Source organism: Clavispora lusitaniae (assembly GCF_014636115.1).
Source record: "Clavispora lusitaniae strain FDAARGOS_655 chromosome Unknown tig00002663_pilon, whole genome shotgun sequence".
NCBI classification, from domain to species: domain Eukaryota; kingdom Fungi; phylum Ascomycota; class Pichiomycetes; order Serinales; family Metschnikowiaceae; genus Clavispora; species Clavispora lusitaniae.
Window position 1 is genome coordinate 225712 of NW_027093982.1, and position 20779 is coordinate 246490.

Below are 20779 nucleotides of genomic sequence, written 5' to 3' on the forward strand. Positions count from 1 at the left end.
GCTTATTGTCCCATGTAAGCGTTGTACTTCGCTAGTACTTCTTTTTCATGGATAGATGAGCCAGTGACCTGATTTCCGATAGCTGATGTTAGTAACGACGAAATGAATGAATGAACGGAGACCTGAATAAGTAAATGAATGAATGATACGTACTGAACCAACCAGGGCGAATATTATGATCACGCCCAAAAATTTCCAATTTGCGTGAATGGCGTCCCACTAAACGCTCAACCACACCGTAAAGCTCATCCGGTTTCCGCAGCGTCTCGCGGGTACCACTGACGATAAAATCTAAGTCGATTTTACGGTTGAGCCACCTTGGGTTGCCTTTGATACCCACAAGTAAATGCTCCTTCGAATGATTAAGCCAGTGGCCAGTACGGCCTGTAACTATAGTCCTGCGCAACTGGTTTAGTTTAATCCAAATCATCTCATCAGACACAGAGTAGCCCCATTGTGCCAATGCTCGGCGACCAATTTCAATTGAGCGGCCCGTTACCCAGAGCATCAAGATACCTTCGTCTTGCAATTGGTTCATGGGCAAAGACAAAAGTTCTGCGTCTTTGCACGTCCCATATGGAAGTGACATGTGGATGTCCCAAGCAGGATCAGAGATGATGGCCGAGAACTTACCTAGGATACTAAAAGGCAAGTGACGCACATCGCAGCTAATCCACTGAGCTGGTGTCTCCTGGCGACGAATTGTATCGTGGCATTCACCCACAGTATAGTCGAGAGCGAGCACTGGTTTTGACTCTGAATCCTTAGACTTGGTTGCTGACGGCGGTGGATTCAACGTGTAGTAATGCAAATAGCGACAGCTTTTCAACTTATGACAGGTATCCAAGTAGGAACAATTCCCTAAATACAAGTCTGTCACACCTGTGACCAATGGCAAAAAATGAACTTTCGATTTGACGCAATTTTGTATTTGCTTGTCCATAAGCGATTTGCAAGAGCTTATAACTTTATGGATTTTTGCATTTGATGGCAAGTCATGGATACTGTTACCGATGTTTTTCGAACCCAAACATAAGTTGGCGAGCATCTGGCTATGGCTACCAGACTCGCATATATCCATAAAAGGCTTTTTTGCAGTCAAAAGTTGTGCCCGCGAAATTCCCAATCGAGTGGCAGCAGTAGGTTCACTTATCAATGATGAGAGTCGATCCAAGTCAAAAGAAAAGCCCTTCTCTTTCGGATTTGCAGCAGGCACAACAGTGCCGAGTGGTTTTTCCAAGAGGGTCTGTAAACGCTTGAGTGGGGCCTTATCAGCTTTAGGCGGGCCTGCATCGGAAATTTCCCCAATAGGCAATTGGCATTGGTTGTCAAGTCGTTCCCGAAGTAAGTACACGTTGGTTATTTTTATGTACGACAAGATTTTAAAGTCACCGTAACTGCCATTAGAGAACACCAAAGCATTGCCAGATATTTCATTGAATTGCTGCAAAAAGTTATCGAAAGCGGCAAGGTCTTCAAACTCCTCGTCAATGCCTCTTCTTTGGCAAAAATAAGCAAAAGCCCATTTTATTGCATCGAGTTTTCCCCTGTACGGATCTTGCGAAAGAGATTGTTGGTAGTATAGCAAAAAAGCAATGAAGTTGCCAAACTTTTGTTGAGGCGTAGGAGTTGACATAACTGAGAAAAATGAAAAAAAAAAAAAAAATAAGCAGAAAAGAAAAAGTGATTAAAGAAGAGAAATTGATAGAGCATATAAAGGGGTGTTTGCCGCAAAGAAAAATTGCAACACTTGATTGATACTACATTACGCGAAATAGAACATGAATGTAAAGTTATATAAAGATGAGACATCGCTGAAACGCGTGCGCGTAAAGCTAAAAGCCAAACGGATTGTCTGCAGAAGCAGCCTGTAAGTTTGCTCTTCTTCCTGTTTGCTGAGGCTGCAATGAAGGGCCGTTTCCAAACCCTGCTCCGGTGGGCTGGGCTTGAAGAGGCTGATTGCCAAAGCCTTCAAACTGCGACGCACCAAAGTTTTGGGGCTGGCCGTAGGGCGAGCCGATGCTCGTATTCTGAAACATGCTTGTGACTTGGCCAACATTGGGTTGACCGTAGTTGGGTTGGCCATAATTTGGTTGAGAGAAATTGTTTGGCTGGCCATAACTAGGCTGGCTCTGGGCAAAATTGTTGGTGCCGAAACTAGTGGGTGGCATGCCTGTGTTTTGGCCAAACGCCGGGTTCATTGGCTGGTTGAAACCGGGATTGTTGCCTGGTTGGCCAAAACTGGTAGGAGGCATGCTACCTGGCTGGCCAAACGAGCTTGTGGGCATCATTCCCCCCGTCTGTTGGCCAAAACTGGTTGTAGGCATCATACCTCCAGTTTGTTGACCGAAACTAGTGGTGGGCATCATTCCTCCAGTTTGTTGGCCGAAGCTAGTAGCGGGCATCATACCACCAGTCTGCTGACCAAAAGAAGTAGGCATGTTTCCTCCCGTCTGCTGGCCAAAGGTTGTAGAGGGCATGCCTCCGGTCTGTTGACCAAAACTTGTTGGAGGCATGCTTTGACCAAAGCCAGTCTGCGAAGGCTGGGACATGAATCCTCCTGTGATTTGCTTTCCGAACGCTGACTGGGGAACAAATGTTGATTTTATTGCTCCTCCAGTCATCTGGCCCATCACAGGACCTCCGGTCATTTGGCCCATCATAGGGCCTCCGGTCATTTGGCCCTGCATGACACCTCCTGTTACCTGGCTCGCAAGATTGGGCATCGAGGAAAACCCTCCAGTGTGAGTCGTTTGGTTGAAGGAAGTTGCCGGCATGGTGACGTTTCCGGGCTGTAGCGGCACAAACGAGCTGGTCGTCTGCGCAGGAAGCCCAAAAGTCGTGGGTGGTGGACCAGCCATGGGTTCCCCAGTCTTTTGGCCGCCCATAGGTGGTGGCGCAAACGTGGCACTGCCTGTCTGCAACGGAACAATGCCAATGGTCAACTGGGGCACAATTCCGCCTGTAGCCTGAATTGGAACAAACCCGGTCGGCTGGGCGCCAATGGCAACAAAGCCAGTGGGCTGAGCTGGCATCATGCCGCCTGTTTGAACGGGCACCAAGTTTGGCGCATTCCCTGTTCTGACGGGATTGAGTGGTGCGGTTCCGTTTCCAGTTTTCTGCACGGTGAATTGCTGGTTGGGTTGAATCAACGTTCCCGTTTTTACTGGTGTCAATGTTGGAGCGGTAGGAGCACCGCCGCTCTTCTCGGTGCCATTTGGAGTCTGAGGCTGTGTGCTTTCCAAAGGCTTGATGTCCACAAGGTCCTGCAAAGAACCAGTGTAATGTGGTCTGTTTTGAGCCGTGTTGGTGATATCTTCGCTGGAGCGAGCGGCAGGTTTGACTGCCCATGCATCGTCCTCAAACTTACTTGCTGTAGTTGATTTGTCGGAAGCAGCACCTTGTGCCCCAGAACTGGGCAATGCAGATGACTCGGGCAATGTCGATGGAGTAGGTAAAGCACTCGCTGAAACTTTCGAAACTTGAGTCGTGCTGTTGTTCTTCAACGCACCAGTGGCTTCCGTGAAAAGTCCACCAGATGGCGCCTCGTCTGCTGTTTGTTTCTTGCGGTTGAACTTGTTGTCCAAGAACTTCATTACCCTCAAAATATCACCCTCACGCAAACCCAAAGACCTCAATAACGAAGGTGTGATATCTTCGAGGACACTTTCATCCATCTGTTCTTTGCCAAAGTTGATAGAGTAGCGCTGGCAGTTGCCAATGTCAACTCCACATTGGAGAAAGAAGTCAAACCAATCATAATCCGGCTCGTTGACAGACAATTTTCCTGTTGTAGGCCTAGTTGGTTGGGATGGTGTAACGTCATTGATAACAGCAGTAGCTGATCTCGATCTATTTTCGTGCTTGTTATCTTGTACAGGGGATGTTGCTCCGACGCCACTGGACCTTGAACCTTTGACAGGGCTTCTCCTTTGTGATTGTCTGGCAACCTCTTCCTTGTATGATTCAAGGGAAGTGCCGGTCACTTTTTCCACGTACTCTAAGTCTTCAATAGACAACTTTGTCGCAGCTACCGCAATCTTAACACCATTTGACTTGTGCAAGTGGATTTTGCCTTCAACACAGCCCAAAAACTCAGCCTCAACTTTGAATGATCCGGTACTGTCGATCCAAGTACGCACTCTGTGGTAATTAGGCATGCTCTTATCATCTTTTTTGGACTTGTTCTTGTCTCTTTTGATTCTGTCAGATTCTCTGATGCGCTCGCGTTCATCTCTGTTGTAATTGTACAGTTTCTTTTTGCTTGAAGAGTCGCCATCGATGATTCTCCCTTTCGACGACGTTGGTGCTCTTTCAGATTTCCTTCGTGTGACCCCTGCAGTCAATTTATCCAAGTTCGTGGTTCCTGTGATCTCAATATAACTCGATGGAACCACACCTTGTTTTCCGTCGGATACACGTTCGCACATCCACCACTCTTTAGATTTGCTCAGATCCACAATGTAGATCTCATCGCCTTCTCTGACAGATAGTTCGTCATCGCCCTGCGCACGGAAATCGTATAGCAACACGCCAATCCTTTTGTTGTTTCCACTTGCCTTGGTCAGAGAAGCTCTAGCTACTTCTTTCAAACCCTTTGCTTCTTCAACACCCTTTAAGTCGCCCAAGATAGTAACAATGGCTTCCGCCACATCTTTAGTTCCGGCGTGTAACTCGATAGAGGCTGTTGGGTTGCGGAACTCAAGGAAAACGTGCTTCTTCTCATGGTTGTATTGCATCAAGTCTCTTATTCTCCAGTTGTTATCAAGTGAGGAGGCAGAGCGCAATTTCAACTTTTTGGGATTGTCCGTGTTGGGTTTCAAGATGATCAAGCCGTTTCCGACAGAAAGCACCACAGACCGCTTTTTCCGCCCGTCCACCTCGTCTATGAACCACTTGAAATATTCTCCATCAAATGTATGTTCCTTATGGTTTCCATCGACATCTTGAAGTACAGGTTGAGGCGGAGAGTTGTTCGAAGGTTGCGCTGGTCTTGGAGCAGCCGCAACAGCTTGAGAACCTGTATTACCTGGTCTGGAAGGCATAGGCGGAGGAGCTTCATCTTCTTCCTCTGGATATTCATCCACAATCTCTTCCTTTTCTGGTTGGCTTTGTTGCGGTTGCAGTTGCGGTTGCAGTTGCGGTTGCGGCGTAAGGTCCTTATGCACTGGAGGAGGGGCAAAACTAGATATCGGCAATGGGGCCAGCGATTGCGCAGTAGGTGCAGCAGAATTAAATTCGATGTAATTGGAAGGAATAAAACCATACATTTGGCCGGCCATGTCACCCACTAACAACCAGTCGGGATCGTTGAGATCGAAGACGTTAAACTGGTCACCTTCTTTGAAAGTGAGCTCTTCTTCAGTCTGTTTGTCATAGTCATACAAAGCATGACAAGTCTTCACCACCGGAGCCTAGATGTTAGTAAACGAAAGACATAAAAAAATCTCCATGAAAAGATCCACAAAAAACCGCCATTCATGACGTGACACATACTTCTTCGATGTAGTTGGAAGGGATCAAACCTACAGGTTCCACCACTTCCTCGTCGCCCACAGGTAAGACTCTTTTTTTCACTTTCCACCATTCGTCAATGTCAGACCGTTCCAACAAATATAACAAGTCATTTGTGCGAATGGACAATTCTTCTTCAGCCCGCGCATCGTAGTCGTACAATGCACGGTACACCCCGATGTAGAGTGATGCCATTTCTGGTGGAGGTATTTGGAGAGATCAGCGATAAAGTCCAGCAACAAGAAGATGGTTGGTGCACGACCTAGGAGATATGGGGGGACAAGACACTCGAATAATTCGCGGGCAGTGGAAAAGACTCTCGATTGCAATTATGCAACTCAGAACTCTTCTGGACTGACGAGCTGACACAATGACCAAATCTTATTGAATGTACAACCGTGAATAGTGTGGTAGTTATGTAGATGGATGAATTTGAATGGACTGAAAAGTTAACGTAAATCAGTTGGGATTCTGAATGCAACTCTTGACAATGCAGAATATCCTAAGAGTTTGTTTTTCCCACGATTGTAAATGCTGTCTTTTTCTGCTGAATAGTAATACGAATACATCCATTTACCAATAACTAAATTTTTGTATTCAAAATCTAGACAAAGGAGCTTTTCAATGGAATCTATAGTCTATTTCGCTCATGGAGCTTCTTTTTTCTTCTCAGACTTGTTTTGGCCAGTGGACAATCATCTCACTTTTCTTATTGGGTCTTATTAAATATGATTTTGGAATCCGTTTAGTTGACTCTGCTGAGACCTGGACCACCACCCAAAATATCCTCGATGTTCTTCATGGCATAAATTGCAGTGTAGTCAAAGTTCTCCACAGTAGATGCACCAATATGTGGTGTCAACACCACATCTTGACGTCCAAATAATTCCGGGTGCACGTTTGGTTCATTTTCGAAAACGTCAAGACCAGCAAACAACACTTTTCCCAGTTTCAAGCCGTCCACTAAGGCCTGCTCATCGATCACAGACCCACGACCAATGTTAATAATGCGAATTGGTTTAGCGAAGGAGGAAATTACCAGTCCATCGATCAAGTGGTATGTTTCTGGTGTTCCAGGACATGCAATAACTACCAAATCAGCAACTTCCTTGGCATCGGAAACTGTAGCGTGGTAGGTGACTGGAAAGCCCAAGTCGGCCTCTTCTGACTCAGAGAGCCTTCTTCTTTTCACATAATGAATGTGCATACCAATCAGAGACAATCTCCGGGCAATAGTCTGGCCAATATTGCCAAAACCCACAATCACCACGTTATGATTTTTTGGGTTGAGACACGGTCTGCCACCGATTTGCTCGCCAAAAGAGTACCCATTTCTTGGCTTCAAAAGAACAGAACCGGTCTTGAGATCAAACTCGTTGCTGTCAGCCATGCATCTTGCCTGGACCAGATGCTTGACATCTCCAGCGAAGTTTTCCGAAGCCATCTTGAAGTTCCTGAATGCTGCCAAGGTATTGTACAAGACCAAATCTGCTACTGGGTCCGCAGCGCTATCAGAAGGAACATTGGTTAAGGCGATTCCTCGTTCAGCCATCTGCTCTCCATTATAGTGGTTATAACCAACGGAACAAACCAGAACGACTTTCAAAGAGGGAGGAGCTGCGGCGACAATTTCATCCTTAAACCCTCCAAGGAGCCCAAAGCCAAGCCATGCACCATAAATAGCCGAGACATCTTGGAATTTGTTCTTGAAATCCGAAATCAATTCTTCCTTGGTTGAGGGCACCTCATACTTCACGCAATCGAAACGGGATGAGAAATCCTTATACTCGGGCAATTGAGTGTTCAAATCGCCAATGAAGAGAACTTTTGGTTTGGTCATGTGCTTGAGGATGAAAAAGAAACAAGAACTGAAATTGGTTTTGTCGATCTGACGGACGCGCATTGCGTAATCTAAGCGGCTCTAAAAAGTGTGGAGTTGTGTACATTAAAAGCCGAAAGATGCTGGAATACTGGGATCTGGGAAACAATGATAAATGCAATAATTACAAGATTTTGGTTTCATAGTTTTATATGAGATTGAGGAATGTTGAATACCAGGCTACTTCATTAACAGTACATGTCCCGCTTGTCTCGCCCAAAGTAAAGTTGACGTGAGAGTCATCATTTTGACAGATGAAGGCTTTTGACTACATCTGTGAACTTTTAAATGAAACCTACGTTGACTCACGATCACACACATGCACTTTCTTACCAATACTTTACATACTGTAAACTTCCAGCCGTTAGAGATAATTCATCATGACAAGAGATAATGCCGTTCGAATGAGTAAAACCTCCACATTACTTGGTGTTCTATCTTCTGGCAATTCCTTCAATTTTCATTTGCATCTATCATTGAGTGGGAAATTTTTTTATATTATCGGATCCACTGGGGTATTATAATTTGAACAAATTATCTACAGTGTTAGGTGAATGTCGAAAGACACTCGTTACAACTTACCTTGTATTAAATGCACAAGGATGACATTCCGACCTCCTAACTGTGTGTCATAAAAACAAGGGGAAGCGTAGCCAAACCATTTCCCGTCGCCTTTCTTTTGCATTTGAACAACGACCGTATACAATTCGTCTTTAAAAACGGGTATTATCAGACATTTCGAGCTACCAGCACCTCTATGTCGTCTTTCCTACGCTTGACTATACGAATATGCATTCAAGATGTATTTCCACAGCCGCTGGGGCCATTTAGTGGTGGTGGTGGCCTGGCTCACCCAAGTACTTGGCAGCGTAAACACTGCCACAGTGCCAGCATCTAGAAGGTTTCTCTTCTTCCACCTTCATCCAGTATGCCTTGTGGTCCTCGCCTCCACGGCCTCTGCATCCAACGTAACGGTAGCCGATGTAAGTAGGAACTTGGTATGGGTCCTTCATGGTGCCTTTACCTTCGAAGATTGGGTTTTCCATGTCGAAAACATCCACACCTTCCATCTTACCCAACAATTCGAATCTTTCCAAACCAGTGGCTTGGTCCAAGTCGGTTGGGATAGTTCCTGGCTTGGCACCAGGACCGATCAAGGACGAGTCTGGACCCGTAACCTCGGACAACTTAAAGGCAGATTTGGATTCAACTTTGGTCGATTGGGCCAAGATTCTGCTGGTGGTCAACAATCTGGACTGTCTGGCAGTACGAACAAGTGTACGAGAGAGCCTAAATGTTAGTAAGAGCTGCTAGCAGTATCGATGGATTGCCTGGTTCTGAAGGGGGAAGGAATGGCCAAAGGAGAACACGAGGGCAGATGGTGTCAATTAGGCGGTGGCATGAACATCAGTGTGTCATCGGCAACTGGAGGATAATGGGAAATGACGAATTTTGTGAGAGCGAACCATTGCAGATGGGGGAAAGTACATACATTTTTGATGAGGATGAGTACAACCGGAGAGATTGTTTGGGCGCCAGAGGTATGACGATGGGAGGTACGAAAAAATCAGCTAACTGGAGAGAAAATAAGAAGCGCCATTGGCTGGTGCGGATAACTGTCACGTGATATGAATCATGTGACTTTCCCTATTTCACTTTGCTCTTGTGTTTATACCTCTAGAAGACTGCAATGGAGTTGGAATTGAACACATTGTAGCTTGCGTTGTTTGGCATTGGGTATTGTTTCGGACTTGATGATGTGCTGTCTACTTTGTTTCTGCAGGTGCGCGTGTGGGTGCATACTGATACGAGCAGGTAAAGTATGCGAAAAAGCGTCAATGATAAAGGTGGCTGACAATCAAGATACGTATTGTAAACCCACAACTCAACAGACGTAACGGAAGTTTGATATGACTGGAAATTCGTACCTTGTGCTGCTGGATCCTCTTTTCGTCTATAAATGAGTGATTTTGGTTGATATGTCTATCGTCTTTATTTGACCTGCTTCCTTACTGGTGTTGTCAGCGTTTGTACCCAGTGACCTTAAGTTACTGCTTGCTTACTGCTTTCTTACTGCTTTCTTACTGCCTTCTTTTCGTCTTGCATCTCTACTATTGCTCACGTCTCTAGGTTATTTCATAGAACTCTGCCTTCCCCATCGTTGTGGAGCAAAAATTCCATTTATGCTCGTGTTGCATCAATCAGCGGAGGTGATCTGTTGAATTACAATCTTGGATTGCAAGCAGCTAGATGAATGGCTCTAATGAATGAGAATACGAGCATCTTTTCTTTCTTGTTTCATTTCGTACCAGTGGTTTTTCGCAGAAAATCTAGTGCATAGAATTGCATCGACCAAACAAGAAAAAGAATCAATGGTATTGGTAGACATGTCACGTTATGAACAGCTCAATAATACTACAATAAGACTAAGCTCAATGTCTGTACCACGTTTGTGCTATTGCCATCTACATATAGTTGGTGGTCCGATCGCGTTAAGACGAACATACTTAATCTTCATACTGAATTGTCTTTCTCTTCCTTCCGTGTCCTCGCAACAATAGTTCGATAGCAAAACCTTTATCCTTTCTTCCTCTTAGCATACGGCCACTTACAAACATTATTGGAGTCGCCATTAGGGCACCCGCCCTAACACACGTGACAATACGCACTATCGAGAAGGCGGTCGCGAGTTACCTGCAGTCCGAAGTTCCCAGCGCCCGCTCGCAGGCGCACCCAAGTTAAATTTTTTTCAACCGACTTTCCTGATTCTTCTCTACAACTAAGCAAACATGCCAAAGAAGAGATCGTCGAACGGTAGAAACAAGAAGGGCAGAGGTCACGTTAAGCCAGTCAGATGTTTGAACTGTGCCAGATGTGTTCCAAAGGACAAGGCCATCAAGAGAGTCACCATCAGAAACATGGTTGAGGCTGCTGCTGTTAGAGACTTGTCTGAGGCTTCTGTCTACCAAGAATACGCTTTGCCAAAGTTGTACAACAAGTTGCACTACTGTGTCTCTTGTGCTATTCACGCCAGAATTGTCAGAGTCAGATCCAGATCCGACAGAAGAATCAGAACTCCTCCACAAAGAAAGAGATTCAACCAGGACAGAAAGGTTTCTCCTCAAGACGCTGCCAAGAAGGCCAACTAAATGTCTCGTGATGAATCTTGATGCTTATAGTCCGGGCTGCTGCCTGGCTGTGTTACTATAATATACATACTCTAAAACTGCTGTAGCTGTTGGAGAAGCTTATATATAGCTTTGGCTGTATCTGGGGTTTTGATGGCCACCATTTATATTGGATCCTTGCAGTAGCAGAGGAGACGCGTTGTGGGATGTGGCCACGTCTACTGATGTAGGCTTCGACAACTACCAATAGTAACTGCTGATTCTGTGACTTGTTGTCAACCTGAATAGCTTATCTTTGAGGTTGATGGCTTTCTCGTGTTCACTTTGTCAGTTTAATTGCTAAAGTACGTAATTCATTCTCTCCATCCAGGGAATCGCTTCGTGTATGCATAGGTCCCATCTGCCTTATCCTTTAATAACACGTCTGAAGATGTTCGGATACAGAACACAATGAACATGCTAAGTCTTCTTTGCCGTTAGCATTGTGGTGCAAGTCTAATTACTACGAATCCATGATACTTTTTGCTGTACACTGACCATTTTTCTAATTGCTATAAACCGTACACTGGTCTACAATATTTTTAAAGTCAATGATATCATGGTTTACTTGGTAGATGGATATCATCAAGACTTGCATTCACCATGTAGAAATGCACGTTTTCCTAAATTGTATGCGTCTGCAAAAGTTCACTGAAGTCTTTGGTGTACGTCTTTTACAGATTCATGATTTACCATGAATCTATTTGAATGATGAAAGGTCGCTAACATAAGACCAAGAAAGATAAATTGTCACAGGTGTAGCAATCATTAGGGCGAATGGGGATTGCACTAGTAAGTTACTCCAAAGATTGCAAGACCATAGCATACATTGTGACTAGAACAATGAACTTTTAATTACACAAGATGCTCAGTATGGTTAAGCAAGTACCTGTAACTTTGGGCAAGTTCACATATATTGCACCCATCCTAGATGTATTGTAGTGAAAGGCAAATGCGTTAATCTAGCAAATATAATGTACTACGCTTCAGTTATGTCTACTATTATCGCGCTTGGAACTTTGTGACGATTCTCATCGCCGTTCTATTGTATTGCTACTTGATTGTGCTACAATTGCTACTCGCAAATGTCTAGATGGATTGCTCACAATGCTCTGGGCTGGCCTTTTAACATAATTATAGTGCCAATTTTTTTCCGCACATGTGGTGAGTCGGCTCTGATGTAATAGTGAGCAAATCAGGCTCAAATACGACATGCACCTAGGTTATTGAGGATGCATGATCGTCTCTCGCCTTCGCCAAAATGTGGAATGCTTCGCTAACAGATTATACTGCACCTAGTACCAAGGTGGGCCATCGTATGCTTTTGCCTAGGAGAAGAAAATAGCATAAAAGTATATGGCTCTCGTTTTGACGCTCGACAATTGCATGCTAAAACACCTCTACCTAGCCTTCTCTATTAAATAAAAGAGACACACACATTTTCCGACCTGTGTGTGTGGTCGATGGTGGTGGTGTACGGATGTGGGTTTTGCTCTCTCTCTAGAGTGGTTTGCGAACGTCATTTTCCTCCGTCATCCCTAATTTGGTGCCCCATCACAAAAACCAAAACCATCTTTTCCCGTGCCACTCCCCCGATTGGACATTTCTAAGTATTGCTGAAGCTACTATCTCCTGTGCTTAGTGTATCCTTTTTATAAATCAAACGTTTTCTGGGCCCGTTTTTGTCTTTCCACAGTCCCCACTGTTGATTCTAGTGTGACCTTAATTGCATGCTATAGCCATGACCGTGGACCACAATTGGAAGTTCTCCCAATGTTTTGGTGACAAAGGCGATATCGAAAATATCACCGAAGCAGATATCATCTCGACCGTCGAGTTTGACGGAAACGGCACATTTTTGGCGACTGGTGATAAAGGTGGAAGAGTTGTTTTGTTTGAGCGTAACGCCAGCAAGAAAAACAGTTGCGAGTACAAGTTCTTCACAGAGTTTCAAAGTCACGATGCCGAGTTTGATTACTTGAAGTCTTTGGAAGTTGAGGAGAAAATTAACAAGATCAAGTGGTTGAAAAGCTCCAACAACTCGTTGTATCTTTTGTCGACCAATGACAAGACAATAAAGTTATGGAAAATAATGGAACGTCAGGTCAAGTTGGTGAGTGAAACCAATCTTAATGGAATGGATCATTTACCGTCAAATAAGTTCACCATCGCCGACTTGAAGTTGCCTAAGATGACTTTCCATGACAAGTTGATTCTGGCTCAACCTAAGAAAATCTACTCCAACGCACATGCGTACCATATTAACTCCATTTCCGTCAACTCGGATCAAGAGACATATCTTTCCTCAGACGACCTCAGAATCAACTTATGGAACTTGGAAATTCCCGATCAGCTGTTCAACATTGTGGACATCAAGCCAACAAACATGGAAGAGTTAACGGAGGTGATAACGAGCGCTGAGTTCCACCCGCAACATTGTAATTTGTTCATGTATTCGCTGTCTAAGGGAACTATCAAGTTGTCGGACATGCGGTCCAACTCCTTGTGCGATACCCACGCACGAGTGTTTGAAGAGTATTTGGATCCAGCATCGCACAATTTCTTCACAGAAATCACGCTGTCAATCTCTGATGTAAAGTTTTCCCACGATGGTCGCTACATCGTTTCGAGAGATTACATGACTGTGAAGATATGGGATTTGGCAATGGAACTGAAGCCGGTGAAAACTATCAACGTTCATGAACACTTGCGTGACCGTTTATGTGACACTTATGAGAACGATGCTATCTTTGACAAGTTCGAGGTTCAATTCAGTGGTGACAATCGTTCGGTGATGACGGGTTCGTACAACAACAACTTCATGATTTATCCGAACGCAGTTGGTCCGCACACGGACTCTGCAAAAGCGAAAGACTTTTCACTGATCAGCTTCAAGGACACTCTCAAAAAGAAGCGTTTGGATGATGATGACGAGGACTCTGACGACGATGACGATGTCGATACTCCTCCTGCTGGTAGAGACTATCCACAGTCGCCAAATCTTGAGAATGATGAAGAGCAGGAGGAAATCATTTTGCAGGCGGACAAGTCTGCGTTCAAGTCCAAGAAGGTAGGCCACGGAGACCAAACCACACGCAGGAGGTTGATGAGCGGTGTGGGAACAGGCGACCACAATGACTATATTGACTTCAAGAAGAGCATTTTGCATCTATCGTGGCATCCGCAGGAGAACTCTGTGGCAATTGCGGCCACCAACAACCTCTATATATTTTCCACTTTATAAGGCCTCTGCTAGCGGGGGTTCATGAACCTTGGTACAAGTAATGTCGACGATGTATATGGGTAAAGCTCTCTGATGGGCATCGTTACCTGGAGCATTTGTAGTCTTGGGAGAAGTGAATTGATTCAGGACTTTTATCTGTAAATGTAACTATTGAGCATGGAAGTGCGTTGTAATTGAGAGCATTCTAATTCAACAATGGCCATTTGCATGGCGAATGTGTTATTATCCGAGGTGGACGATTGGAAATAGACTCCGTTGGTATGAGTATCTAACCACGGAGCTTGCAATACATTCCTCAAGATACCACTTATCATATGAAATTGGAGAATTGAGGAGTAGTTGAAGGATGAAGAAGATTCCCTTCCTACTGCGAGCAACACTATACACAGCTACGATCCATCTAGTTGCACATATCATTGATAGAATATCTTACTAAGTCCGACTTTATATAGTGATGTTCATTCCTAATGCGATACTTAGACACTAACCCATTGTCCGGCTCTTTAAGACTCCACGTGTCTGTTGATGTCGGAGTTCCAGAACAAGGTCTTGTCTCCATCACCCCAGAAGAACTTCTTTTGTCTGAGGTTTTGGTACTCGTACTGAACAGGCCATTCCTCGTCAGACAAGTGTTTTAAGTGTTCTCTGTGCTTAGCGTGCTCAAGCTCAATCTTGGTGACAGGAATAGCAGTCAAAGCGACAACTGGGAAAGCAACGAAGAATGTGATCTTCTTCCACAAAGCAGTAATGCCAACAGAGTGGTGAACCTTCTCCTCGTAAGATTTCTTGAAAGCTTCACCAGCCTCCTTGTTGTACTTGTGGCGGAAGGCGTCTTCCTTGATGAACTTGGAGACGTGGCCGTGGCCGTGCGAGTTGAATCTTTGGAAAGAGCGTTGGGCAATTTTTCTGAACATTGTAGTTGTTAATGAAAGGCAGTCTATTTTTTTTGTGCTTATGGTCTGAGATAATCGAGACGCCGTGTGATTGGTTGTGTGATGTGCAGGACAAAAAGTCTCACCATTTTACCAGAGAACCATCAAGGAACAAGATAGTATGAAAATAGCACATGTAGCAAACAATTGGGCGTTCATTATAGAGAAGTCTTTATTGTGAGAGTCGTACTTACTTTTTTTCTGTTGCCCACCAAAAGCCATTATAATGCACTGGCCTTGGTATTAAACCTGCTTCTGGCCAGCGCCCTGGTTTGATTATTTTTTGCAAGTAGATCTCATTGCGTTCCAAGGGAGAAAACAAAGAGCTTTATGTTGATTACTGTGGTAATTTTTACTCCTTGCTTTTTTTTTGCTCAGAGAGCTTCTTTTATTCCTGGCGCATTGTACAATTCGCAATTTTCTGCCAAAAATGCTCGGTCACTTTATTGTACAATCCAATACTGAGATAAGTCTATGTCAGTTTTATTCACCAAAGTCCAAATCAATGGCCCAAGAATAAACATTTATAATTAAGTTATATATTTTCTTATATGAGAAAGCCTGATACATTAGACAACGCACCGCTACACCACCCGTTGCTTACATGGATGTATTAATTTACATTGAACCACTTGACATCCAGTGTTTTATTATGTATTAACCCAATTTTACTCTCATCCTGACACCTGACCACGAGCCTTGTCTGCATTATCTGCCATTTCCTGTGTTTGTTCCACCATCAACTCTGGAGGATCCTCAGGTTCACTTATAGCATCTCCCGCCTTCTTTTCTTCCTTGGGCGAATCACCAATCTCTTTTTCCCCATACTGGTTTTCAGATTCGCCACTTCGGAATTTGTTAACTTGTTCTTGAAGCTCTTCTACTTGCTTGTTGAAATCTGTTTTTCTCGTGATTGCCTTGATGTTGTTAACGTCCCGGAAAACGTCCCCAAAATTCCATAGCAACTTGCCTCTTTTAGAAATTATGGTTTTGCCCGTGTTTCTGCCCTCCAGCAATAGAACCATCTCCTGCTTATGGAATTGTGTCACATTACGCGAGACAATATACTGCAATAAGACTTCTGGTTCTTCGGCTAACAATTCAAGGTAATCTCTATCGTTGAGATGGAACACTGAAACTGAATCAACCTGATTGACCGCAAGGTCAAGATCTTCACCTAAATCTAGTTTTGGCTCGGGCTTCTTTGATTTCAAAGTGTATTTTTGAAACGTTTTCCGTGGTTGCCACAAAGATAAACGTGGGAAGAAAGCATACTTTTTGAACTTTTGCATTGTTGTGCTTCCTTCACCATATTCTGTTTGTAAAATTTCCGTAAACTTGTTTGGAACGCGTGCTGGAATGCCTTCCACATATGTCAAACGTAAAGGAGAGAGTTCTCGCAATGACAGAAAATGATTATTTCTGCAATTGTACAATCTGGCTTCCGAATTCCGCTCTATTTCACGCTCATCAGGAACAATATCCGATCCCAGTTTCCCTCCTTTTGTGACCTTGGAAGCAGCTCTTTTGAGAGATTCTGGAATGAGACCATCGTATCTCGCAGGTGCAACAGTATTACTAACAGCCAAACCAGTAATGTCAATGTAAAGCCCGGAGTCTAAATCAATGAATCTTGCATCAATATTATTAAGGCCCTCGCCGCTTGTTCTGTGACTGATCCAAGTGCTCGAGTCCAAGAAGAACCGACCTGTCCTAACTTCCTTGTTTGGATCCAGCCCAAAGTCCACTATGATAGTTTGATTGTAGTCTCGTGACAATCGATGAAGGTCATCAATAGGCATCTGAACGTCGATATCCAGATCCCAGGGGAAAATACCTCCATTCCAGTACCATGATAGCAAGGAACCGTGAGCTACCCAGGAGTTGAGACCAGCCGACTCCACAAATCGAAGCCATGCCAGTAGAAGCGCATGTAGATGCGGCACCATCATTTCTTTTTCATCTAGAATTTCTTTGAAAAACCGCCAGTCGTAATGGTTGCCTTTAGCCCAGTCTTTGAATGAATTAACAAATTTTGCCTCGTCAAAGTACTTAGACGGACGTTCAGTCGTAAGAGAAAGATTAAGACTCTCTCTGTAGTTAAGCAAACTCGGTGAAAGTTCTGCTTCCCCCATTAGTTGTCCATGATACGTTGCCAGTTTGTCTTCGAATAGGTCAGAATTCATATGCTTGAATTCCACAAATTTAGGTGCGGACTTTGTGTTTAGACGCAGTTGAACACCTGCGACCTCCTTGCTAAGAGTAAGCCTTTCAGTCTTTCGAAGAACCAGACGTGCTAGCTCTGAATCCACCAACTTGGTGCGTGCCAGTAAGTCGCCATTTACGGGCATTTTTAAAAGAGTGGAGTTCTGATTTTGGGAAGGAAGAAGCATCACTATCGCCAATGGGGGAGGCATGAATTCGGCCAAGTATGCTGCACTTTGAAGGATCCTGTCTTGCTTAGGAACACGGCCACCAAATTTGGTAATATGAAAGCCTAGTCTATACGGTGACTTTTGTATGCTTTGCAACTGAGCTCTCATGGGATCTTCTGGGCTCATGTCTTGAATTATATTTCCGAGATCAACGTCGTTTACACAAAACTCTGACACATCCATGTAGTCCTTGAACTTGAACAGCGGAGGTCTTGCATTCTCGGCAAAATCAGAGCAGGTATGCCGTTTGGAGCCGGCAACTAACATCTGCTCATGAAGAATAGTTAAATCTGTCCAGTCACTCCAGTGAAACACTTCAAGGCGCAAATCTTCAGTTGTGTTCACACTAGTTAGCTGTGTATTCAAGTCGTTCAAAATGATACCGAGCGTTAGCCTTGGATCAAAGGGAACCATGTGGGGATTGTCGGTTTCGCTATCGACGTATTTCGGAATATCGATGGAGTCACGTTCTTCTGGAATATAAGGGTCAACACGCAACTTGGCCATCCTCACAAAATCATCATCATCACCTCTCTCTGCAATAAGACGATCAAAAAGTTTGTCGGTCCATAAGTTGAATGAGTAAGAATCTTTCCCTTGAAATAGACTAAACAAGCTCCCGAAATCTATGTCGGTCTCCTTTAAGCTAGACGGTATCAAGTCTTCGTGAGCTGCATAATACCTTAGTGTGAAGAGACTGATACCGTAAATAAGGAAAACGGTAACGATTAAAAAGCGGATTCGGCGAAATTTCATTCCGTATGAGGTTGGCTAGCCACCAAAGGTATAAACGCTGCTGAATAGATGGATGCAAAAGAAGGAAGAAAAGACAACGAAAAACTCGAGAAGTAAACGGAAAGAGCGGCCAGGATAAAGGAAAAACAAATGTTGACCGATCCTGGTGCTTTTCTGTTTTATCTTCTAGTGATTCTTTTAGGATTCATGCACGGCGGAAGAGAACCTGCAGGAGCCGGGGCCGAACTTTCGCGCGGATTTCGAAATAATCGAAGCATATCTACCGAAAAGCGCACTATTGCATAATGATTCTTGAAAAAGTGCATCTTCTATGTACGGCGGTTTTGAGACTTTTTGTCCTTGGAATGTGTGGGAAACCTCCTTGTGCGGACACAGCCACTAAAATCCGGCTGTACACGACGATCACGAAATTACCTTCTTGGGTTGCTCGCGTGCCTCATGCACAACAGAAGTTGACAGCTACACCATACAGGACTAACCTGTCACCGAGACAAAGGAAGAGCCCCTTTTTTTCGTCATAGTGCTCGTAAACCGCTGTCTCGTAAAACAAACACGTAGTTTACTTTACCAAGAGCGCAAATTACACCTACAATTTGGTCGACATGAAATCAACAGGACGAACTATAGTCACTCACTATAAGCAGAGCATATAGTGAAGTAACTTGTCAGACAGCCACTTATGCCCACCACTAACTAAGACTCCCGAGAGAGCATTTAGAAAGTGGTCAAGATCATCGCTCCTTTTGAAAACGCAAGAGCACAAAGCTCTGCGCTAAATAAAAGGCAAACAAATTATAGATGACCAGACCGCAAAGGATCGTGGACAAGCTAAATCTATTCTCACTTTGAGGGCATAAGGGTATCTCGCTCATCAACCAAGTTGGATTCAGTGGCTCTTTAGAAGAGTCAAAGTGGGACGTGACCTATAGAAATGATCCTATGAAGTACGTCGACAGAGAAAAAAAAGAAAAACCAGTAAGGCGGCGATGATGGATCTGCTTATATAGGCGATGGAGTTGCGGGTAACACGCAATATATACAGGACCGCATAGTCTAGGTCTTTCCCAACTACTAGTATTGTGGTTAGGGCTTTAGGACGTTTGAAATGAAAAAAGGTACAGAATAATAAAACTTTGCTATTTTTTTTGTTAAACCAGTTTCAATGATTTAGGATCAAAGAGTTAGATTGACTATTCGTAATGTATTGTACGTGTAGAATAGAATACAATACACGTATGGTAATGATGCAAAGCTAGCCGTACATAATTGAGTTAAGGAACATCTCCACACCGAAAAGGCGGATACAATCAACCGCAGCACATTTCAATCTAGCAGGGAGATGGCTGAACGACCGACACAAGGCATTGCGTTCGTAATCATAAACACGTACAGGCAAGTCTATGTCGCCTAAATTCTCAAAAAGCGTGAGTATCTGATGCAAAGGAAGGCATCCTGGGAATACATCCGGTAATTCCATGTTTACATTTCCCTTTGGGTCCGCAAGATGAAGCTTCTGTGCAAGTGTGTCTTTTGTCTTCTTAGCATCATCGTAGGTTTTCTCCAAGCCATAGATCGCCTCACTTGCATCCACGTAATCTGAACTCCACTTTATGGGCATTTCCAGAAAATCGAGCTCCTTCTCTGATATTTCTGACGAGTCCAGTTCTGATAGGGTAAAGAACTTACCATCATGCAAAAACGGCTTGATCCTTTCCAAAGGAGCATATGCTCCATTGCAAACATCTAATACCTCTCCGCCAAATTTGCCCTTGTATCTCATTTTCGCACAGTCTTCAATATAATACCCAAGATAATAGTAGCCCAAGCCAAGCTCCTTGCACATTTGAATTTCTCTTATCCCCAGAAGCGTTCCCAAAGAAAGATGAGCGTAATCAGGATCCCAAATAAAATAAACAGACGATAATCCTGACGGAAGAAAGTCCAAAACCGAAATGGCAATTAATTTTTCGTCCAAATAATAGCACTCGTGTGTTGGTCCTAATCTGTGACATTTTTCATGATGTGGCCAATTTTTAGTCCAACTGTTTAGTGCAAGCCACTGTTCGGGCGTGCCTTCGAGCTCTGTTTCTGTAAATGGAGACTGGCACAAAAAGCGGTTGAATGATGACTCGCTGACAGTTTTTGGATTGTCATTATGTACACGGACCTGGTACTTCTTGTATAGCTCAAACTTTTCTTTAGAAAACACTGCGGGTTCATATCTGGTCCGAAAGCGCAGTGACTGCTGCTCAGCACGGATTAAGGACACTAATTCGAAACTCTCACCCTTTTTGGAGTTTGTGCTGACTTGCGTACTTTGTTTGTCATCCCGAATTGCACGCTTAAAGCGATTCACCACCTGTCGGTGCTCTTTTGTAATTTTCATTTGTCCCATATCTGTTCGGATAGTGTACATGCGACAGCATCCTCGAAGCATATCGCCTTTGTATAGAAAGTTACCAGAGCGCCTGAAATTCCGGTTGATTAGAAAATCGTAATGCTGACATGTCATTTGTTCAACGTGAGTTCCAACGGAGGAACTGAGACATTGCTTTGGTGCATTTGCTCCTGCTGGTAGATTTAGCCCTAGAAACTTTTCCTTTTTCCCTTCGCAATACCCGCAATCAGAATGGGAATAGTACATAGGGGAGGAAATAACAAACGTGCCCGAAGAGGAAAGCATGGTCCTTCCCTCATATAACGCGGAGAATACGTACACAGAATATGCGCAAATGGAAAGGTTGCGGACAACGATGCTACCAGTCAGAAAGAAACAGCACACAAAATCTGGAGCAAATATGACCTGAACCGATTTACAAAAGCAACGGGCTGAGATTTTCTTGAGACCGAGT

The 20779-nt window shown here is 44.0% G+C and overlaps 9 protein-coding genes across 9 annotated transcripts; 3 read left to right on the forward strand and 6 right to left on the reverse strand. All coding sequences in view use genetic code 12, as the record gives it.

The window, feature by feature from the left end:
- Window positions 1–88: 88 nt before the first annotated feature.
- On the reverse strand, window positions 89–1636 carry FOB63_004745 (mRNA (N6-adenosine)-methyltransferase; the record flags this gene model as incomplete). Its single annotated transcript, XM_002617603.2, has 1 exon — window positions 89–1636. The coding sequence occupies one exon, from the start codon at window positions 1634–1636 to the stop codon at window positions 89–91; it is 1548 nt and encodes a 515-aa protein (XP_002617649.2).
- A 199-nt stretch (window positions 1637–1835) lies between these two features.
- Window positions 1836–5709, reverse strand: SLA1 (cytoskeletal protein-binding protein; the record flags this gene model as incomplete). Its single annotated transcript, XM_002617602.2, has 2 exons — window positions 1836–5414; window positions 5497–5709. The coding sequence occupies 2 exons, from the start codon at window positions 5707–5709 to the stop codon at window positions 1836–1838; spliced, it is 3792 nt and encodes a 1263-aa protein (XP_002617648.2).
- Window positions 5710–6259: 550 nt separating this feature from the next.
- Window positions 6260–7417, reverse strand: FOB63_004747 (uncharacterized protein; the record flags this gene model as incomplete). Its single annotated transcript, XM_002617601.1, has 1 exon — window positions 6260–7417. One exon carries the CDS (start codon window positions 7415–7417, stop codon window positions 6260–6262), a length of 1158 nt encoding a protein of 385 aa, XP_002617647.1.
- A 776-nt stretch (window positions 7418–8193) lies between these two features.
- FOB63_004748 (uncharacterized protein) lies at window positions 8194–8694 on the forward strand (the record flags this gene model as incomplete). The annotated part of the gene is made up of 1 exon (XM_002617600.1): window positions 8194–8694. The coding sequence occupies one exon, from the start codon at window positions 8194–8196 to the stop codon at window positions 8692–8694; it is 501 nt and encodes a 166-aa protein (XP_002617646.1).
- Window positions 8695–10182: 1488 nt separating this feature from the next.
- Window positions 10183–10542, forward strand: RPS26A (40S ribosomal protein eS26; the record flags this gene model as incomplete). Its single annotated transcript, XM_002617599.2, has 1 exon — window positions 10183–10542. The coding sequence occupies one exon, from the start codon at window positions 10183–10185 to the stop codon at window positions 10540–10542; it is 360 nt and encodes a 119-aa protein (XP_002617645.1).
- A 1759-nt stretch (window positions 10543–12301) lies between these two features.
- CDC55 (protein phosphatase 2A regulatory subunit) lies at window positions 12302–13804 on the forward strand (the record flags this gene model as incomplete). Its single annotated transcript, XM_002617598.2, has 1 exon — window positions 12302–13804. The coding sequence occupies one exon, from the start codon at window positions 12302–12304 to the stop codon at window positions 13802–13804; it is 1503 nt and encodes a 500-aa protein (XP_002617644.2).
- Window positions 13805–14307: 503 nt separating this feature from the next.
- Window positions 14308–14718, reverse strand: COX13 (cytochrome c oxidase subunit VIa; the record flags this gene model as incomplete). Its single annotated transcript, XM_002617597.1, has 1 exon — window positions 14308–14718. One exon carries the CDS (start codon window positions 14716–14718, stop codon window positions 14308–14310), a length of 411 nt encoding a protein of 136 aa, XP_002617643.1.
- A 692-nt stretch (window positions 14719–15410) lies between these two features.
- FOB63_004752 (LicD family protein) lies at window positions 15411–17927 on the reverse strand (the record flags this gene model as incomplete). Its single annotated transcript, XM_002617596.1, has 1 exon — window positions 15411–17927. One exon carries the CDS (start codon window positions 17925–17927, stop codon window positions 15411–15413), a length of 2517 nt encoding a protein of 838 aa, XP_002617642.1.
- Window positions 17928–19179: 1252 nt separating this feature from the next.
- FOB63_004753 (arginyltransferase) lies at window positions 19180–20610 on the reverse strand (the record flags this gene model as incomplete). Its single annotated transcript, XM_002617595.1, has 1 exon — window positions 19180–20610. One exon carries the CDS (start codon window positions 20608–20610, stop codon window positions 19180–19182), a length of 1431 nt encoding a protein of 476 aa, XP_002617641.1.
- Between the last annotated feature and the right edge of the window lie 169 nt (window positions 20611–20779).